General features: G+C 44.1%; 1 protein-coding gene across 2 annotated transcripts in view; it reads right to left on the reverse strand.

The window, feature by feature from the left end:
* The window catches only part of NINJ2 (ninjurin 2), a 102,673-nt gene that overhangs the window by 5,356 nt on the left and 77,239 nt on the right, over positions 1–20,078 (reverse strand). For both annotated transcript variants that reach the window (XM_053251249.1, XM_053251248.1), the window contains 2 exons: positions 12,636–12,867; positions 8,669–8,849 (listed from right to left, as the gene is read on the reverse strand). In XM_053251249.1, coding sequence (XP_053107224.1) covers positions 8,692–8,849; positions 12,636–12,867 — 390 coding nt within the window. In that variant the 3' untranslated portion in view covers positions 8,669–8,691. The remainder of the gene's footprint in view (positions 1–8,668; positions 8,850–12,635; positions 12,868–20,078) is intronic.

A 20,078-nucleotide genomic window follows, 5' to 3' on the forward strand; every position in this document is an offset into this window, starting at 1 on the left:
TCACTGTGTTGCTTTAAACCATGTGACACTGATTCCCTCCATAGGCATTCAATAGAGAAGTCTCACAAACCCACCCTTGCCTCCTTCAGTTAGTCTTGCATCTGAAATATACTATGAGGCCAAGAAAATGGCCATTTTGCTTACTATGCTGACCAAGTTAACTAGGAGTCTAAATTTCCTTCCCACTCTACCACTAAGAAAAGTCAGGTTGCCAACTGTGCGGGGTTTAAAGAACTCCTGTACAGATTTACTTTCAGTGGGGTGTGCACTCAAATGCACATTCACATCCACACTTGGATATCAACAGGTTACTCACCTGTAACTTTGGTTCTTCTAGTGGCCATCTGTACTTTTACACCAATGAGCTATTTACCTTTGCAGAGACCTTGTCGGAACCTAACAAGCTCAATTCTCCTGCTCTGGGCAGGAACCATGCCCCCAGCCACTATATGCAGCTGTGACACTCCTCATCCCCTCAGTCACGGAGACTGCCTTCAGGAGACCCCATGGGGAAAACTGGAGGGCATGTAAAATTCTTGGTGGGAAGTTGGCAGGACCTTCCAAGCCATCAGGTGAAGGTCTCAAATGTTCGGGTGCAGAACCCAACCCCTCTCCTGCACTAGCAGGTTCGGCCGAACAGAAAGGTGTAACCAGGCCACCGCCAACCTACTCAGGGCCGTAAACCAAGGCCTTCTGGGCCACCAAGGCACTATCAGGACTCCCTGTCTGTTGACATAGGTTTTCACCATTGTATTGTCCATTTGGACCATCACTGAATAACCCGCAATCACTGGGAGGAACCCCTTGAGTGCACTGAAAATGGCCAGCAACTCCGAATAGTTGAGGTGTCGAGTCCGTTCCCTGGAGGACCAATGTCTGCTCAGGCTAAAACCATCCAGGTGAGCACCCCAACTGAGCTCCAGCACATCGGTGGTAATCACCCAATGAGACGTATGATTGTAAGGACCCACTGGTCCATGGTCACTTCGTCCCATTGCTCTGAAAATGGGTCCAGGCGTGTCCGGAAACCCCCTGAGTCATTGCTCCTTTGGAAAGGGGCCAGGTTGCTGCTTTTGGAAAACCTGTTTGCTAGGTTGAGAGTTCGATTTGTAACAGGACTGGAATTTGTTGTCACAAAATGGCCGATCAGAAGAGGATCGCTGCTGTGGAGAAGCCTTCTGCTGATAAGGTGACCATTGGGTAGATTTTTGTTGTTTAGAAGCTGGAGAGGAATAGGACATGGACCTCATGGTGCTCCGCAGCTTCTGGACTTTCTGAAGTGTATCATCAGTTTGTTCAGTGAATAGGCTACAGCAGGCATCTCCAAACTATGGGCCTCCAGATGTTGCTGAACTACAATTCCCATCACCCCCAGCTACAATGTATTGTGACTGGGATGATGGGAATTGTAGTTCAGCAACATCTGGAGGGCCGCAGTTTGGGGATGCCTGGGCTAGAGGGAGATCTTCTACCCTATCGCGTGCCTCGTAAGTCAGTCCAGAGGAACGCAGCCAGGCATGTGGCCTGAGTGCCACTGACGTGGCCATTAGTTTGGCCACACACTCCACTGAATGTCTGGGCCAATATAGTTCCTGTTTGGCAACCTGTATCGCTTCTTTCAGGAACACCTTGGCGGGATCACGCTTATCCTGTAGTAGTAGGTCCAGAAAGGGGGCCACTTTCTCCCACAGGAAGTTATTATATTGTAGGCCTGATAATTAGCTACTCTCAAGTGAAGAGCCGAGGCTGAATAGAGCCTTCTCCCAAAGGAGTCCAGTTTTCTGCCCTCCTAGTTGCCTGGAGCCAACTGGCTGTGACCCCTATTCTTCTGTCAGGATGCCTCCACGAAGATGGAGTAAGGGGTGGGATGATTCCTTAGGAACACGGTATCATCCTGCAATTGCACTCTATAAAAGTTCTCCAAGCACCTATTAGGCTGCGATAGGGTCGCTGGCTTTTTCCAGTGACCTTTCATGACCCCCAACAAGTCCGAGTTAAGAGGTAAAGTGGCCAGTACCTTGGCCTCCACATCAATGAGCCATTCTGTTGTGTACCGAGACTCACACCCATGAGGCCATTCTCGCTATGTACGAGTACAATTTGATATCTTCTGACGGAGAAACAGTTTTAGAGTCCAACTGTATATCCAGTGGAGAAGAGCCCCTAGATACACTTTCCGATTCCAGAGAGCTAGAAGCGCTGTCATCTTCTGACACAAGTGGCACTGAAGGAGCTTGTGCTACTACCACCGAGACCATAGGGGATCCCGGATAGTTAACCTTATCCGACGGTATCGAGGAGGGGAGATCTGCTGGTAGCACCTGGGTAGAGAGCGAGACTTGCTGCATATCAGGAACCGAAGGAGGCGAGTTGCGCCGCTCCAGACGATCCTGAAGGGAACGATGCGGGGATCGCGAGTGTGGCCTCCCTTCAGAGTGAGAGGGGGGCACGCGGTAGTCTCAAACAGATCCGGAGTTCCCATACGCTGGATCCTCCAAGTAGCAAGGGCCATATAAAGGCCTCACATAGTCCAAGTAGTCTGAATGATAATCTTCATGATATCGATCATAAGACCCGAAGTCCCGACGCCAAACACTGTAAGACAGCGCCACTTCATCCAAAGGAGAACAATGCTCCAAACTATGGTACCAATCACTGTACAAAGATTCAGTGTACAAAGTGTACAAAGATTTAGTGTACAAAGTGTACAAAGATCAGTGTACAAAGAAATGACACCTGGGGAACAGCCGATGGGAGCTGTACAAAGTGTACAATGATTCAGTGTACAAAGATCAGTGTACAAAGAAATGACACCTGGTAAACAGCCGATGGGAGCTGGGCAGTATCCTGTTTGGCAAAAGCCATCCTTTAAAGTGTGAGGCTGCAAAGAATTCAGATAAAACAGAAGGGGACAGAGCAGAACCGCATAAAGAGCAGACGGGAGCCTCTGCCAGCAGGTCAAAGTGTCAAAAGAATAGCATACATCAGGGGAGAGATTCAGCATATAGGTGCTTATATGCCAATGCCTGAAGCCTCTGAGCCAAGATGGGTGAGCTGGAGTGCTTGGTTGCTAACATAGAAATAGATATAGTGGGCATAAAAGAAACATGGTGGAACAGTGAGAACCAGTGGGACACTGTTATCCCTGGGTATAAACTCTATAGAAAGGACAGGGAGGGGCACCTTGGAGGAGGGGTAGCACTGTATGTTAAAGAAGGGATAGAATCTAACAAGCTAGAAAACCTAGGTGGACTGGAGTCCTCCACAGAAACCCTGTGGGTGACTATACAAGGCCGGAACAGGAATGTGCTACTGGGGACGTGCTATCGCCCTCCGGATCATAATGCCGACAGTGACTGGGAGTTGCAGAAGGAAATCAGGGAGGCGTCAAGGAGAGGCAGGGCTGTAATTATGGGTGATTTCAATTACCCACACATAGACTGGGTAAATTCACATTCAAGTCAGGACAAAGAGGTCAAATTTCTAGATACGCTAAATAACTGTGCCCTAGAACAGTTGGTCATAGAACCAACCAGAAAGAAGGCAACCTTGGACTTAATCCTGAGTGACACCCAGGACCTGGTGCGTGACATCAGTGTCATTGACCCTTTAGGGAACAGTGACCACAGTACCATCACATTCAGCATACATGTGGGGAGAGAATCCCCAAGGACGTCTAACACAGACATTTTGAATTTCAGAAGAGGAAACTTCTCCAAAATGAGGAGTATGGTGAAAAGAAAGCTGAGGGGGGAAATCAGGAGAGTCACTTCGCTCCAGAGTGCATGGAGTTTACTCAAAACCACAATACAAGAAGCCCAGTTAGATTGTATACCCAAAAGGAGGAAAGGTACCACTAAGTCCAGGAGGATGCCAGCATGGCTAACGGGTACCATCAAGGAAGCCATAAAAGGGAAGAAGATTTCCTTCCGAAATTGGAAGGCCTGTCCAAACAAAGAGAACAGAAAGAAACACAAACTCGGGCAAAAGAAATGCAAGGTGACAATAAGGGAGGCAAAAAGAGAGCTTGAGGAACATTTAGCCAAAAGTATCAAGGGGAATAACAAAAACTTCTTTAAGTACATCAGAAGCAGGAAACCTGCCAGGGAGGCAGTTGGACCATTAGACAATGAGGGAGTGAAAGGGATTATTAAGGAGGATATGGAGGTTGCAGAGAAGCTGAATGAGTTCTTTGCATCTGTCTTCACGGCAGAGGATACTGAGCATATACCTGTTCCTGAACCAGGCTTTTTAGGGATGGAGGCTAGAGAGCTGAGTCAGATAGAAGTGACAAGGGATGATGATCTAAACTGTCTGGAAAAACTGAAAGCTAACAAATCACCAGGGCTGGGCAGCATCCATCCAAGAGTCCTCAAAGAACTCAAATGTGAAATTGCCGACCTCCTTGCTAAAATATTTAACTTATCCCTGAAATCGGGCTCTGTACCAGAGGACTGGAGAGTAGCAAATGTAACACCGATTGTCAAAAAGGGATCCAGGGGCGATCCGGGAAATTACAGGCCAGTTTAGCCTAACGTCCGTTCCAGGCAAATTGATGGAAAGAATCCTCAAGGATAAAATTGTAAAGCACCTAGAAGAACAGGCCCTGCTGGGAGTGAGCCAGCATGGCTTACGCAAAGGTAAATCTTGCCTCACCAACCTTTTGGACTTCTTTGAAAGTGTCAACAAGTGTGTGGATCAAGATGATCCAGTTGACATAGTCTACCTGGACTTCCAAAAAGCTTTTGACAAAGTTCCTCATCAAAGACTCCTGAGGAAACTTAGCGGTCATGGGATAAGGGGACAAGTACATGTGTGGATTGCTAACTGGTTGAAAGTCAGGAAACAGAGGGTAGGTATAAATGGAGAGTTTTCACAATGGAGGGAAGTAAGAAGTGGGGTCCCCCAGGGATCAGTACTGGGACCGGTGCTTTTTAATTTATTCATAAATGATCTAGAAACAGGGGTAAGCAGCAATGTGGCCAAATTTGCAGATGACACCAAACTCTTTCGGGTAGTGAAATCCAAAATGGATTGTTAGCAGCTCCAAAAGGATGTCTCCAAACTGGGGGAGTGGGCGACAAAATGGCAAATGCGGTTCAATGTTAGCAAGTGTAAAGTGATGCACATTGGGATGAAAAACCCCAACTTCAAGTATATGCTGATGGGATCCGAGCTGTCGGTGACGGACCAGGAGAAGGATTTTGGGTTGTGGTGGACAGCTTGTTGAAAGTGTCGACTCAATGTGCGGCAGCTGTGAAAAAGGCAAATTCAATGCTAGGGATCATTAGAAAGGGGATTGAAAATAAAACGGCTAACATTATAATGCCCTTATACAAAACTATGGTGCGACCACACCTGGAGTACTGTGTACAATTCTGGTCACCACATCTTAAAAAGGACATTGTTGAACTGGAGAAGGTACAGAAGAGGGCAACCAAGATGATCAGGGGCCTAGAGGACCTTTCTTATGAGGCACGACTATAACACCTGGGGCTTTTTAGTTTAGAAAAAAGACGACTGTGGGGAGACATCATAGAGGTCTATAAAATCATGCATGGTGTGGAGAAAGTGGAGAGAGAGAAATTCTTTTCCCTCTCACACATCACTAGAACTAGGGGTCACTCCATGAAATTGATTACCAGGAGGTCTAGGAGCAACAAACTGAAGTACTCTTTCACACAACGCTTGATCCACTTGTGGAACTCTCTGCCACAGGATGTGGTGACAGTCAACAACCTGGATGGCTTTAAGAGGGGTTTGGATTACTTCATGGAGGAGAGGTCTATCAATGGCTACTAGTCGGAGGGCTGTGGGCCACCTCCAGCCTCAAAGGCAGGATGCCTCTGAGTACCAGTTGCCGGGGAGTAATGGCAGGTGAGAGGGCACGCCCTCAACTCCTACCTGTGGCTTCCAGAGGCATCTGGTGGCCACTGTGCGAAACAGGATGCTGGACTAGATGGGCCTTGAGCCTGATCCAGCAGGCCTGTTCTTATGTTTCTTATTCACAGCAGTCCCAGTCCCATTCCTGGATCGATCTTCAGAGCCCCAATGAGAGCCGCGATCCTTAGGCGAAAGACACTCTTGATGCTGAGACGGCGATCAAAGTTGAGGCAACCACGACGTATCTTCCGCAGGTTTTTCGGGCGAGTAGGTCTCTTCCCCCGATGAAACATAGCCAGGTTCATCAGTTACTACCAACTGTTCTCTACACGGTTGCGCCTGCTCGGGTTCCATCGACTCTCTGGCCAACGGTGAGTCCAATCTAGGCTTTTTGGCCACCGGGCCTTCTGATACAGATGCCGCCGCTTTCTTCGTCGTCTTCAGGATCTGGGGCAGGTGTTGCCCCACCAGCAAGTCCTGAGGCAACTTCGGCTTCTTTTTCAGTTTCAAGACATTGGAAGGATCAAAACCAGCTGGTAGAGGGCATCGAGGCAAATTCTTTGAGCGCACCAAAGCGCTCGAAGCTCATTTTAACTGACCACTTCAGCGATAATGTCTCTGACAAATGGAGAGCCAAATCCCACAGGGCTGTTCACAGGTGAGAAGCCCTATCCTTGCGAGCCTGCTTCATAAACCTTTGGTAGTGAAGACAGGTCTCAACAATGTGGGACTCCCCCAAACAAAGAAGATACTCAGTATGAGTATCGAGGGAAGGGATCTTAGATCCACAGCGAACACATTTTTTGAAGTTCGTGGTGCCCAGCATAAATGCCATAGGCCGGCTGACCACCAAGCTCTGTCCCAGCCGGGATCAAAGCTCTAAAGGAGGGAAAGAAACTGCAAAAAGTAAAACGTGAAGAGAAAAATGCTACTATGCAAAGAAATTAAAGTAAGAAGAGAGAAGAAAGCAGGGGGGAAAACAAGGGGATAGACAACAATCCTACTCATTGACGAGCTGCAGACTCCACGATATTGACTGAAGCGCGGACGACGAAAGACTGAGTGAATGAGGAGTGGTGCAGCTGCATATAGCAGCTAGGGGAGGGGTTCCTGCCCAAAGCAGGAGAATTGAGCTTGTTAGGTTCCAACGAGGTCTCTGCGCAGGCGCATAGCCCATTGGTGTAAAAGACAGAGACCATGTCAAAGAACTAGATTGTTAACCACCTGTTTATTCCATCCAAGAGCTCAGGCAATACACACACACCCCATTTTGTTCCCACAACAACCCTGTGAAGTAGATTAAGGCGAGAGGGATCTGATTAAAATGGCTGAATGGAGATTTGAACCCAAGACTTCTCAGTCCATCTCCAGCACTCTAGCCATACCATCATGGCTGGCTCAAACTGAAAAATAACACAGTGCAGATAAATGGCTTTCATATTTAGGTGCACATTTGATTGGCACTGATGGTTCCTGATAAATGGATCACCTTCTCTGGAGCAGAGCAAGTCTGCACAGCCATTGGGTTGGCTGAAAGTATAGGCCCTCCACATCTGGACACACATTAGCATTGGTTTCCATCATTTATTTATTTTATTTTATTTATTTATTTTACATTTATATCCAACTCTTCCTCCAAGGAGCCCAGAAAATTCTACATACTTGAATTTTCTCCTCACAACAACCCTGTGAAGTAGGTTAGGCTGAGAGAGAAGTGACTGGCCCAGAGTCACCCAGCTAGTATCATGGCTGAATGGGAATTTGAACTCGGGTCTCCCCGGTCCTAGTCCAGCACTCTAACCACTACACCACGCTAGCTCTCTTGTATTTTATGAGAACAACAGAAGATTTTGTATAATACTGGGAAGTGTCTGGTTTGGGAAAGCCCCACTAAAATTATATCAGATTCTATATTTTGGCCACATTTCTACTTGAACCACCACAGGCTTTGATCATGTCCTTTATGCATCAACCACATGTACCACATTGGGTTGGCTGAAAGTATAGGCCCTCCACATCTGGACACACATTAGCATTGGTTTCCATCATTTATTTATTTTATTTTATTTATTTATTTTACATTTATATCCAACTCTTCCTCCAAGGAGCCCAGAGCGGTGTACTACATACTTGAATTTTCTCCTCACAACAACCCTGTGAAGTAGGTTAGGCTGAGAGAGAAGTGACTGGCCTAGAGTCACCCAGCTAGTATCATGGCTGAATGGGAATTTGAACTCGGGTCTCCCCAGTCCTAGTCCAGCACTCTAACCACTACACCACGCTGGCTCTCTTGTATTTTATGAGAACAACAGAAGATTTTGTATAATACTGGGAAGTGTCTGATTTGGGAAAGCCCCACTAAAATTATATCAGATTCTATATTTTGGGCACATTTCTACTTGAACCACCACAGGCTTTGATCATGTCCTTTATGCATCAACCACATGTACCATGGGGGCCTTGGGGATACCCTACAACCTAAATGCCCACAGGGTGCTTAATAAGACACTTATTGGGTATATATAAAAATAAACCCATCTGTTGCAAAGGATGGAAAACATGTACCTTACCAGGGAGACAAAACCACCTCAGGCTCCTGCTCTGTGGCCTATTTGTCCAAAAGGTTGGCTCTCATGGCCCCTATCCCACCCTCAGGACTTCACTTCAGGCTCTGCTGCCTGCCAGAAGAGAAGCTGTGGGGTGTATTTGCATCCCTTGTGAGTTTATTGGGGGGGGTGGAGGAAGAGGAGTCTGTGTGCTGCTAAGAGCCCTCCCCTTTCCTTACCCAGTTCCTTCAACTTCTCTGGTTCAGTAGAGTCTCCGGCCGTAAAGAATCCCAGTCTTCTGCACCCCGAAAGCTGTAATGAAGATGTTGACAATGACGGTGATGAAGATCAGAGCCGTGGCAACATTGTTGAGCATGTCCAGGCGCTGCTGCTTTGTCACATCGTTCAGGTTCATCCGGGCTATAAGAGAAGATAGAATCACAGGATGTTGAAGTTGGAAGGGCCCTTGAAAGTCGTCTAGTTCAGCCCTCCACTTAGAACAGGAAACCACAACAGTATCCCTGACAAATTAAAGTCCAGCCTCCGAACATATCTAAAGACCCAGTCAGACTTTTAGTTGAATTTTAAATTTGGTTTTAATTTTAATTTTAGTAATAGTTGTTTTTAACCAGTTGTAAGCCACCATGAGACACTTGTGTTTAGGGGTACAGTAGTCCCTCGACCTACGAACTACTCGACAACCAACGTTTTCGACTTAAGAACGCCAAAAAAGACCGGAAGTAGTTGGCGGTTTAGATTTGGCTTCCTCGACTTACGAATTTTTAGATGCGGTTTCCTCGACTTACGAGTGTTTCCAGACCTCCGTGGGTGCGCTTTTCGACCTACGAAAATTTCGACTTACGAACGTCCGTTCGGAACGGATTAACTACGTAAGTCGAGGGACCACTGTATATAAATAGGAAGGAAGGAAGGAAGGAAGCTCACTCCTGTACAAGGCAGATTCTTCCACTATCAAACAGCCTGTACAATTAGAAACTTCCTCCTAATGTCTAGCCTAAATTTGCTTCCTTGTAATTTCAACCCATTGGTTCAGAATATCCTTAAAGTGCATGTGTTAGGAAACACATGAATCAGGTACGCTCGTCAGAGACCCAGGTTTTGCTGCAGCCCGCACCGAGCAGCAACCCCTGAACACATCACTGTATTGCCACTGGAGAAATGGCTGGTCAGCAGTCAGATATTCAGGGTGTGTGCCACCCCACCCAAACCTAGTGCCACCTCCCGCCGCCAATTGTGTCAGGCACATTTAAAACAGGCTAGATGATGAGGCACAACGCAGATTTTCATGTTTAGAGGGTTTCGGTTCTCTGCAAAAAGTCAGAGCAGTGATTCTTCCTAGAAGGGACTTGAAACCCTCAGCAGCTGTGGATGCCGGGGAAGGCTCACAATCAGGCCCTATATATAGAAAAGAGATCCTATTGATACAGCCGCCGCCGCAGCTGCATGGAGTCCAAGTTCGTGACCCTGTCATTCCTTTCAGTGCCAAACACACCAGCAGAGAAAGCCAGGCTTGTGTTGATCATACAAGGGCCGACCCGGGGGCAGGCCAGACAGCTCCTGAGACTGTAGCGCTCTGTATCTAACTGCAGTGGCAACACAGGCATGCACTGGGCTGGTTAAGGGAGAAAGGCAGACCACCCTGAGGGCTTACAGCTTCAAGAGATGGGATCCAGGCAGGGCAGTGAAAGAGGAGACCTAAGGCAGCTGGGTGACGACAGGTTGTGACACTGCATGAAAACACCAAAGACCCACGGCTTCATAAGACGTATTTCTCTGTGTCTTCTGACTTAGGGCCACTTTACACATTGCGTGGCAATTAGCGGGTGCATGGCAGCATACAAGGGAGCCAGTGTGGTGTAGCGGTTAACACGTGGGACTTAGCTTGGGGAGGTTCAGATTCAGATCTCGGCTCTGCATCAAAGTGTTACTGATACACTCCACACATCTACTGAAGTGGGCTCTCATCTACAATAAATGTATTCGTCTTTAAGGTGCCACCACAAGACTCTTTTTCATCGCTGATGCTACAGACGAACCCTCTGAAAGCCCTTACTGGGTGATCATGGGCCAGTCACTGTCTCTCAGCCTAACCTACCATGCTGGGTTGTTGTGATGGGTAGGATAAAAAAAACCAAACCTGAAATTTTCCAGGATTTAGCTGACCATTACTTTGTTTCAGGGAGTCATATCTTTTGCCATTTGGTAGCTATGAGAACCGCGGCAGCTGCTTATTTCACTCATGGATGTCCTGTGCACATGTGCAACGTAATCTATGTACAAGGAGCATGGACGACTTAAAGCTGTGATCCATTTAATTTGTGGCTTGAATGCTGCCTTATGCCATGGTTGCTGGACTACAACCCCCATCATCCACAATGCCCCAAGGGGTGATAGGAGCTGTAGTCCAACAACCACTGGGAATCCAAGGTTGGGAACTCCTGGCTTAAGCTATGAACTGACAAGAAGGCCTTAGGCAAGCTTCACTCTCTCAGCCTCAGCCCATCCTGCATCTACAAGATGGGGATATTGATAATGGTCTACCTTCCAGGGTTGTTTTAATGATTACTGAAATCATGGATGTGAAGCACTCCGTACACTCAGAAAGTTAAACATAAATATTGAAGAAGATGCCTTCTTCATTATGAGTCTGTCCCCTATTGAGATCATCTGGGGAGGTCCGCCTGCAGTTGTCAGCAGCTTGTCTGGTGGCTACTCAGGGATGGGCCTTCTCTGTTGCCGCCCCAAGGCTTTGGAACGCACTTGCTGCTGAAATAAGAGCTAAGATATATTAATTTACCCAAGCTTTTAAATGATATGTAGAATCATTTAATCTATAGAATCATCGAATCATCCTAGAATCATGGCGAATCTGTTTTTAAACTGTTTTAATGTTCTAATTGTTGTCTTGTTTGTTATAACTTCTTGTAAACCACTCAGAGATGTGAGTTTGGGGCGGTATACAAATATATTCAGACAAACCAATGAAAGCAATGGCTGACATTCAGACTAAGTTTCTGACCAGGTCTATTCAGAAGTTACTCTAAAGGATAACATAATTTCAATAGGACTTCCACTGAGAGCTTTAGTCAGGAAGATGCCATAAGAAGAGCCCCGCTGGGTCAGGCCCAAGAAGGCCTATCTAGTCCAGCATCCTGTTTCACACAGTGGCCCACCAGATGCCTCTGAGAAACCCATAGGCGAAAGGTGAGGGCATGCCTCGCTCTTGCTGTGGCTTTGTCAAAAGCTTTTTGGACTGCAAAAGGTTAATGAGGCAAGACTTGCCCTTGCAGAAGTCGTGCAACCAGAGAAGTAGGCAGGCACAGCAGAAATCTATAATAATGCAGTAGTGGTGGTGGTGGTGGTAGTAGTAGTAGCAGCAGCAGCAACTGTACTAGTATTGCTAGTACTAGTAGCAGTATTACAGTAGCAGTACTACAAGCAGTACTACTAGTAGTAGGTGTAATGCTGCTGCTGCTACTAGTACTGCTACTACTAGTAACTGCTAGTAATTAATATAGTATAGTGTAGTGTAGTACAATAACTACTGCTAGTACAATAACTACTGCTAGTACTTGTTAGAGGTTGTTGATTTTTACCCACAATAGGTAAAACAGCAGAGCACTAAGGAATGAGCACACACTCCAGTTACAGAGTAGGTAGCAGAGGATGGTTTGGATATTGCAGCTGTTTAGAGAAAAGACATGGAGATCCTTGTGTGACTAAACACTAAACATTTATTGGTTAAATACACTTAGACAGGAAAGACCTATATCTAATCTAAAGGACTACATAGTGGATAGGTAAGGAGAGAGAGAGAGATGTTTCCATCTGCTATCTAGGAGGAAAGGAAGGATTGTGACTCAGCACAGGAAGTGCTGTGGAGTCAGTTCAGAGGTCATAGAGTAGGGACAGATAGGGAGACCCTTACTCACTGTCTCTACTCCCAATGCCCCTAGTGGTCATTAGGACAGTTGGTGCAAAAGGTCGATGCACTGGAAGTTCATCCCCAACAGTATTAACTACTAATACTATAGTGCAATGCTAGCAGCCCTAGTAGTGAGTATTATTATAGATTTCTGCTGTGCCCACTTCCATGGGATCAGAAGTTCAGCCAAGGTCTTCTAAGATCACAGAAGATGTTTTCTTAGCTCCTGACTGGCACGTTACTGGCAAAAGGAACCTTACCAACAACAATAAGGAGTATCCCAATGGCTGTCTGGAAGAAGAGGGAAACACTGATGAGCGCAATCAGGGTGGCATAATATTGGAAGGAAGGACCCTGCTCCAGCACTGCCTTCAGCTGAGTTGCATTGGCCATGAACAGTGCCACGTCCAGCATGCTCTCCGCCACGCTTTTCTTTGTCGCGTAATGATTGATGTTGATGGTGTTTTCCCTCCTGGAGCCAGGGCTCAAGGGCTGCAAGAAGAAGCAGGAGGCACAGAAGAAAGTCACAAAGAATCAGAAAATGAAAGGTCCCTTCTGTGATGGCTCTCAGAATGTGGGACTCCTTGCTACAGGAAGCTTGCCTATAGTGTTCTACCGTCTTAAGACGGTCCTCTTCCAGCAACTACTTGGCTTATCTGCTAGTAGGATTTGGAGTGTGTGTGTGTTTAGCCTTTGCATTTACAATGTTAGTTTTAATTTTTAACTGTTGCCTTTTATAGTCTATTGATCTGATGATATTCTTTGTGTGGTGGTTATTGTTGTCTTTGATATTTTACAGAATCCGTTTTGAACTCGTCCACTCTGGGAGATTGAAAGGCAGAGTAGAAGTACGCTTAATACATTCATTCATACATACATACACACATACATGATATTGCCCATGAGCTGAGTAAAAAGGTACATCATTTTTCAATTATTTAATTTCAGTTTCTTGTTAGCCTGCTTTTCCATTTAAAAAATGCTCAAAACAACTTACAGCCTTAATAACACATCACAAATCGACGCCAACAAGAACACTGGTAAAAGTTAGAAACAAACAACAATATAATACAGCAATCAATAAAGCCTCCAAAAAGCACAATGTAAACACCAATATTCACAACACATATAAATCCTGTACAGAGATTACATTGTACCTGCATTCAGAACAGATAGGATGTTGCTAGCGGAGGGTATAGCAGAACCAAAGATCATACATTTTTCTTTCCTTTTGCTCTCTGCCTTACAAGGGACTTGTGAATTTCAACCAAAGCTAGAGACAGAGTTGAATAGTCTCTGCCAACATTTATATTTTCAAAGAGAGTGGCCATTGCATCTTTGCCCACTAAGCCTTGGTGCAACCCGTAATCTTTTGCACTGGACACAATTTAATTTCATTAATCTCTGGAGAGCTTCTATAACCATCATCATAGCTTTGTAACATATTTCAGAAACGACATCTACTATGCCCTCTACTTGAAACGTCTTTTTCTCTCTGCTGCCTCCTCCTCCTTCCCACTCCCTGCTCTTAAACAAAACAAACAAACAAAATGAATCTTAAGCAGAGTTCTGTGTGGAATTGACAAGCCAGCTCAAGGGTTTGCAATGTTTACTAGGTCCTATTATATACTGTTCTTCCCAGTGTGGCCACATGGTGGCACACTAACCAACCACTAGCCTAGTGGCATTCACTAGCGCAACAAGCCAATTTCCCAATGGGACATAGTATAAGTTACTATAACAGAGACAGAAGGAAATTTCCTACTGCTAGGATGAAGCAAACATTTTGGGTGCAGTTTTGAGGACGTCAAGGGGTTTACTGCAACCACAAATAATCAGGCAAACCTGGTCACATCTGTTTAATTATTACATAGCTGGAAAACAGGTCATCACAGTGCCCAGTGGTGATTACAGCCCGTTATTATCTTGTGTTCTATTTTTGGTTTCCTAGTGGGTATGATAATGAAAACAACTGCTTTATATCTCTACAACAGACCTTGCTTTATTTGTTTCTCTTTAAACATGAGGGTTGTACAACCCTCAGGGACATATTTTTGGGTGGCACAGAGGGCTTCCTGAGGAAGGGGCAGGCATCAAAAATTGCTGCTTCCCCACTGCGCTGGTGCAGTGAGTGGGGAAGTTCTGTTAGGCTGCTCCCGTGCTGCACCGCCCCTGCTAACTGAGCAAAGAGGCACGTTTTATAAAAGTGGTGATTCGCTTTATTTAGCAGGGGGAGAGCAACTGGCCCTATCCAACCCCAGCACAGCATCCCTCCAGTTGCTGTTGTTGGTGTCTTTCTTATGTTTATTAGACTGTGAGCCCTTTGGGGACAGGCAGCCATTCATTCATTCATTCATTCATTCATTCATTTTCTGTATGTAATCTGCTTTGGGGACTTTGGTTAAAAAGCAGTATATAAATACTTGTCATATTTGTATCCTTGCTCTGTTCGTCAGCCACTGGCTGTTGCTCACGGCTCACCACAAAATCTGTTCTCACCATCAACTACTTTTAAAATGAAAGGTACAAAAAGGTAGGACTGACTGAAGTAAGACTGGGTACACCATGCAACTTTCACAAAAGAGATGGACAGAAGATGTCCATTTTGCTTGTTGTGAGCCATTTTGTGTGTCATGTATGCAGAAAATCAGTACACTTAAAGCAACTATGACTCCAATAGGTTTTCACTCTGTATGGACAGAGGCCCCAAATTATCCATACAAATGATGATCAATGAACAGCAACACTAGATGAATGACTTCTAATTCCAGAATCTTCAGTCTTCTTTGTCACATGAACAAATGCACAGATAGCCAGCCCACTCTGAAGGAAGGATAGATCGGCCCCAGTATTGTTGCTTGCTTTAAGACAAATTAATTGCAGACGGTCAGGAAACAGAGAGCTTTATAGCAGCTTTAAGGCTAACAGATTTATTACAACAGGAGCTCCAGAGGACTAGAGCCAATTTCATCAGATGGGTGATCAACCACTGGTTCTGTTGTTAGTCATCACTATACTTCTGTTGCACACATTTAAGCTTTACATAGAATTGTCACAGGCTCTTACCTTTGCTTTTTATGGCCGTTTGGCTTACATATCCCACAGCAAAATGAGGCAGTGCAGACCCACCCATGTTACTGCAGGCCTCTAAATCACCCCTGCTGTGCAAGAGGGCAGTTCTGACACAGTTGATTCTTCCGTGATTGCACAGTGCATGCAGCACACAAATGTTCCTTTATTCCCAATGAAATTAGCACGCCACATGTGATTGCACAAGAGACCACATGCGATTGCACAGGAGAGCTGGCCTTGTGGTAGCAAGCATGACTTGTTCCCTTAGCTAAGCAGGGTCCACCCTGGTCACATATGAAAGGGAGACTACATGTGAGCACTGTAAGATATTCCCCTTAAGGGGTGCAGCCGCTCTGGGAAGAGCAGAAGTTTCCAAGTTCCCTCCCTGGCATCTCCAAGATAGGGCTGAGAGAGATTCCTGCCTGCAACCTTGGAGAAGCCTCTGCCAGTCTGTGATGACAATACTGAACAAGATGGACCAATGGTCTGACTCGGTAAATAGCAGCTTCCTATGTTCCCATGAGTCAGCAAAGCTGGTAGTGCCCTCTTGCACAGCAGTGTCCTTAGTTGATTTATTATTTATTTATTTACACAGTCAGACAGGTGTTATTGACTGCTTTGTTTTATCCAGACATCGAGTCCTTCCCAAGGACCTGGGATGGCTGAATTTTATTGTCAATGTTGTTGCTGTTGTTATAGATATCGTCGCAGAATATAGGCTGTTCCCAGTAAAGCTGCTTTTTGTAATTGGCTGATGGTGATTTCTGTGGTCCCTATGGTGTTGAGGTGCTCTTCAAGGTCTTTTGGAACTGCACCCAGGGCACCAATTGCCACTGGGATTATTTTGGTCTTCTTCTGCCACAGCCTTTCAATTTCAATTTGTAGATCTTTGTATTTGGTGATTTTTTCTATTTCTTTTTCTTCTATTCTGCTATCCCCTGGTATTGCTATGTCGATTATTTTGACTTGTTTTTCTTTCTTCTTGACGACAGTTATATCCGGTGTATTGTGTGGCAGATGTTTGTCTGTTTTTATTCAGAAGTCCCATAATATTTTTACATCTTCATTTTCTTCAACTTTTTCTATTTTATGGTCCCACCAATTTTTGGCTACAGGTAGCTTGAATTTTTTGCAGATGTTCCAGTATATCATCCCTGCTACCTTGTCATGCCTTTGTTTGTAGTCAGTCTGTGCGATCTTTTTACAACAGCTGATCAGGTGGTCCACTGTTTCATCTGGTTCTTTACAAAGGCTGCACTTGTTGTTTGTTGTTGATTTTTCTACTTTGGCTCTTATTGGATTTGTTCTTAGTGCCAGTTCTTGTGCAGCCAGTATTAAACCCTCTGTTTCTTTCTTCAAGTTGCCATTCTTAAGCCATTGCCAGGTCTTGGTGATGTCTGATTTTCCACTTATATTGTGCAAATATTGGCCATGCAGTGGTTTCTTTTTCCATTTTTCTGCTTGCTTCTTGACTTGTTCTTTCTTGTAGGCCTGCTTTGTTTCATTGGTGTTGAATAGTTTCTCATTATTGACCATTTGAAGTGCATCTTCTTCACTGTCCTTTATGTATTCTTCAAGGCCTCTTTTCTCCTCCTCTACTGTTTGATGGACTTTCAGCATTCCTCTTCCACCTGAGCTGCGAGGAAGATATAGCCTATCTACATCACTGCGGGGGTGTAGAGCATGTTTGATGGTCATTATTTTCCTGGTCTTAAGATCTAGCATCTCTAGCTCTGACTGGGTCCAGTCTATTGTTCCTGCAGTGTATCTGATAACAGGTACAGGTGAAACTCGGAAAATTAGAATATCGTGCAAAAGTCCATTAATTTCAGTAATGCAAATTAAAAGGTGAAACTGATATATGAGACAGACGCATTACATGCAAAGCGAGATAAGTCAAGCCTTAATTTGTTATAATTGTGATGATCATGGCGTACAGCTCGTGAAAACCCCAAATCCACAATCCCAGAAAATTAGAATATTACATGGAACCAAGAAGACAAGGATTGAAGAATAGAACAATATCGGACCTCTGAAAAGTATACAGTGTACTGTGCTTGATTGGCCAGCAAACTCGCCTGACCTGACCCCATAGAGAATCTATGGGGCATTGCCAAGAGAAGGATGAGAGACATGAGACCAAACAATGCAGAATTGCTGAAGGCCGCTAATGAAGCATCCTGGTCTTCCATAATACCTCATCAGTGCCACAGGCTGATAGCATCCATGCCATGCCGCATTGAGGCAGTAATTGCTGCAAAAGGGGCCCAAACCAAGTACTGAATACATATGCATGCTTATACTTTTCAGAGGTCCGATATTGCTCTATTCTTCAATCCTCATCTTATTGGTTCCATGTAATATTCTAATTTTCTGAGATTGTAGATTTGGGGTTTTCATGAGCTGTACGCCATGATCATCACAATTATAACAAATTAAGGCTTGACTTATCTCGCTTTGCATGTAATGTGTCTGTCTCATATATCAGTTTCACCTTTTAATTTGCATTACTGAAATTAATGGACTTTTGCACGATATTCTAATTTTCTGAGTTTCACCTGTATAGCCCAGGTGTTTATGGCTTGTATGTTCCCGCCATTGAGTTTGGACTTGAGGATTTTTCTAACTCTCCTGATGTATTCACTTCCCATTTTTCTTTTAACTTCAGTGTGTGCAATGTTATAAGCCTGGAGAATGCCCAAGTATTTGTAATGTTCTTTCTCTTCCAGGTTCTTGATCTTGCTTCCATTGGGCAGTTCTATTTCTTCTGTTTTTCTTATTTTTCCTCTGTTCATTATTAAGCCAGCATGGTGTAGTGGTTAGAGTGCTGGACTAGGACCGGGGAGACCCGAGTTCAAATCCCCATACAGACATGATACTTGCTGAGTGACTCTGGGCCAGTCACTTCTCTCTCAGCCTGACCTACTTCACAGGGTTGTTGTGAGAAGAAACATAAATATGTAGTACACCGCTCTGGGCTCCTTGGAGGAAGAGCAGGATATAAATGTAAAATAATAAAAATAATAATATTAATGCAGCACACTTGTCTAGTCTAAACTCCATTGCTATATCGCTACTGAATATACGGACAGTGTTTAGCAGTGATTCAATTTCTTACTGGGACTTTCCAAATTCATTTTTTATTAATTTTAACAATAGCAATATTATCATTCATTACAAATACACACATAAAAGGTGGACTTCCCACTCACATTTCTTCGTGATTTATCAACTATAAAGTTTACCCTTGCTATAATAATAATTCAAAACGTAAGTTCAAACCCTTACAAACATAATTAATCTAACCAACCTGCGATTTATACTAAATTTCAAACCCTGCTGTCAAGTCCATAGTAGGGAAGTAATTTTTTAGATACAACAAGAATGGTTTCCAATCTTCTTTAAAACATTCCAGGTTTTGATCTCTTAATAGTGCTGTAAGTTTTGCCATCTCCGCATATTCCAAATTTTTTATCAGCCAGTCTTCTTTTGAAGGCAGTTCACTAGACTTCCATTTCTGTGCATATGTAATTCTAGCTGCCATAGAGGCATACATAAAAAATGTTAAATTGGTTGTAGAAATAGCTCCTTGTGTTATCCCCAGCAGGAAGGCTTCTGGCTTCTTAGGAAATGTCATTTTAAATATTTTCTTTAGTTCATTATATATCATATCCCAATAGGCTTTAGCCTTCCCACAGGTCCACCACATGTGAAAAAATGTGCCTTCAAAATGTCCACACTTCCAACATTTGTTGGAAACATTTTTATACATTAATGCCAATTTTTTTGGTGTCAGATACCATCTATACATCATTTTATAATAGTTTTCTTTGATAGCATAACATGCAGTAAATTTTAAATCCTTTTTCCATAACTTTTCCCAGGCTACCATTTCTATATTACGCCCCGCATCTTGAGCCCATTTTATCATAGTCGTTTTAACCACTTCCTCTCTTGTCTCCTCCAGAAGCAACAGTTTATACATTTTAGAAACTAATTTTTCATCATTTTGACATAATTCCTTCTCAAAATTTGAGATCTGCTCCTCAAATCCAACTTTAAGATCCTTCTTATACATCTCATTTAACTGATGATACTGAAACCAATCTCTAACTTTATCTTGTATTTCAGTTAAACTTTTTAACTTACAATCCTTTTGGTGAAAATGTACCAAATCCCTATAGGTACCCCAACCCGTTTGCATATTTACTTCTTTACGTGATAAAGCTTCAATCGGAGATACCCATAACAGAGTTTTAGGTTCAAACCAATTTTTATATTTTAACCACACCCTCATTAAACTCCTTCTCACATAATGGTTCAAAAAATCTTTATGTATTTTACTTTTTTCATACCATAAATACGCATGCCAACCAAACCTTCTGTCAAATCCTTCTAAATCAAGAATTCTAGGATTTCTTAGCATTATCCATTCTTTTAACCATGTCAAACAAACAGCATCAAAATACAACCTTAAGTCTGGCAAGGCAAGACCGCCCCTTTCCTTTGCATTTGTTAAATTCTTAAAATTAATTCTTGGTCTTTTCCCCTGCCAAACAAACTTAGTTATGTCCTTCTGCCACTGCTTAAAACAAGTTAAGGTGTTAATTATGGGAATAGTCTGAAAGGGA

The sequence above is a fragment of the Hemicordylus capensis genome, chromosome 5 (assembly GCF_027244095.1).
Source record: "Hemicordylus capensis ecotype Gifberg chromosome 5, rHemCap1.1.pri, whole genome shotgun sequence".
NCBI classification, from domain to species: Eukaryota; Metazoa; Chordata; class Lepidosauria; order Squamata; family Cordylidae; genus Hemicordylus; species Hemicordylus capensis.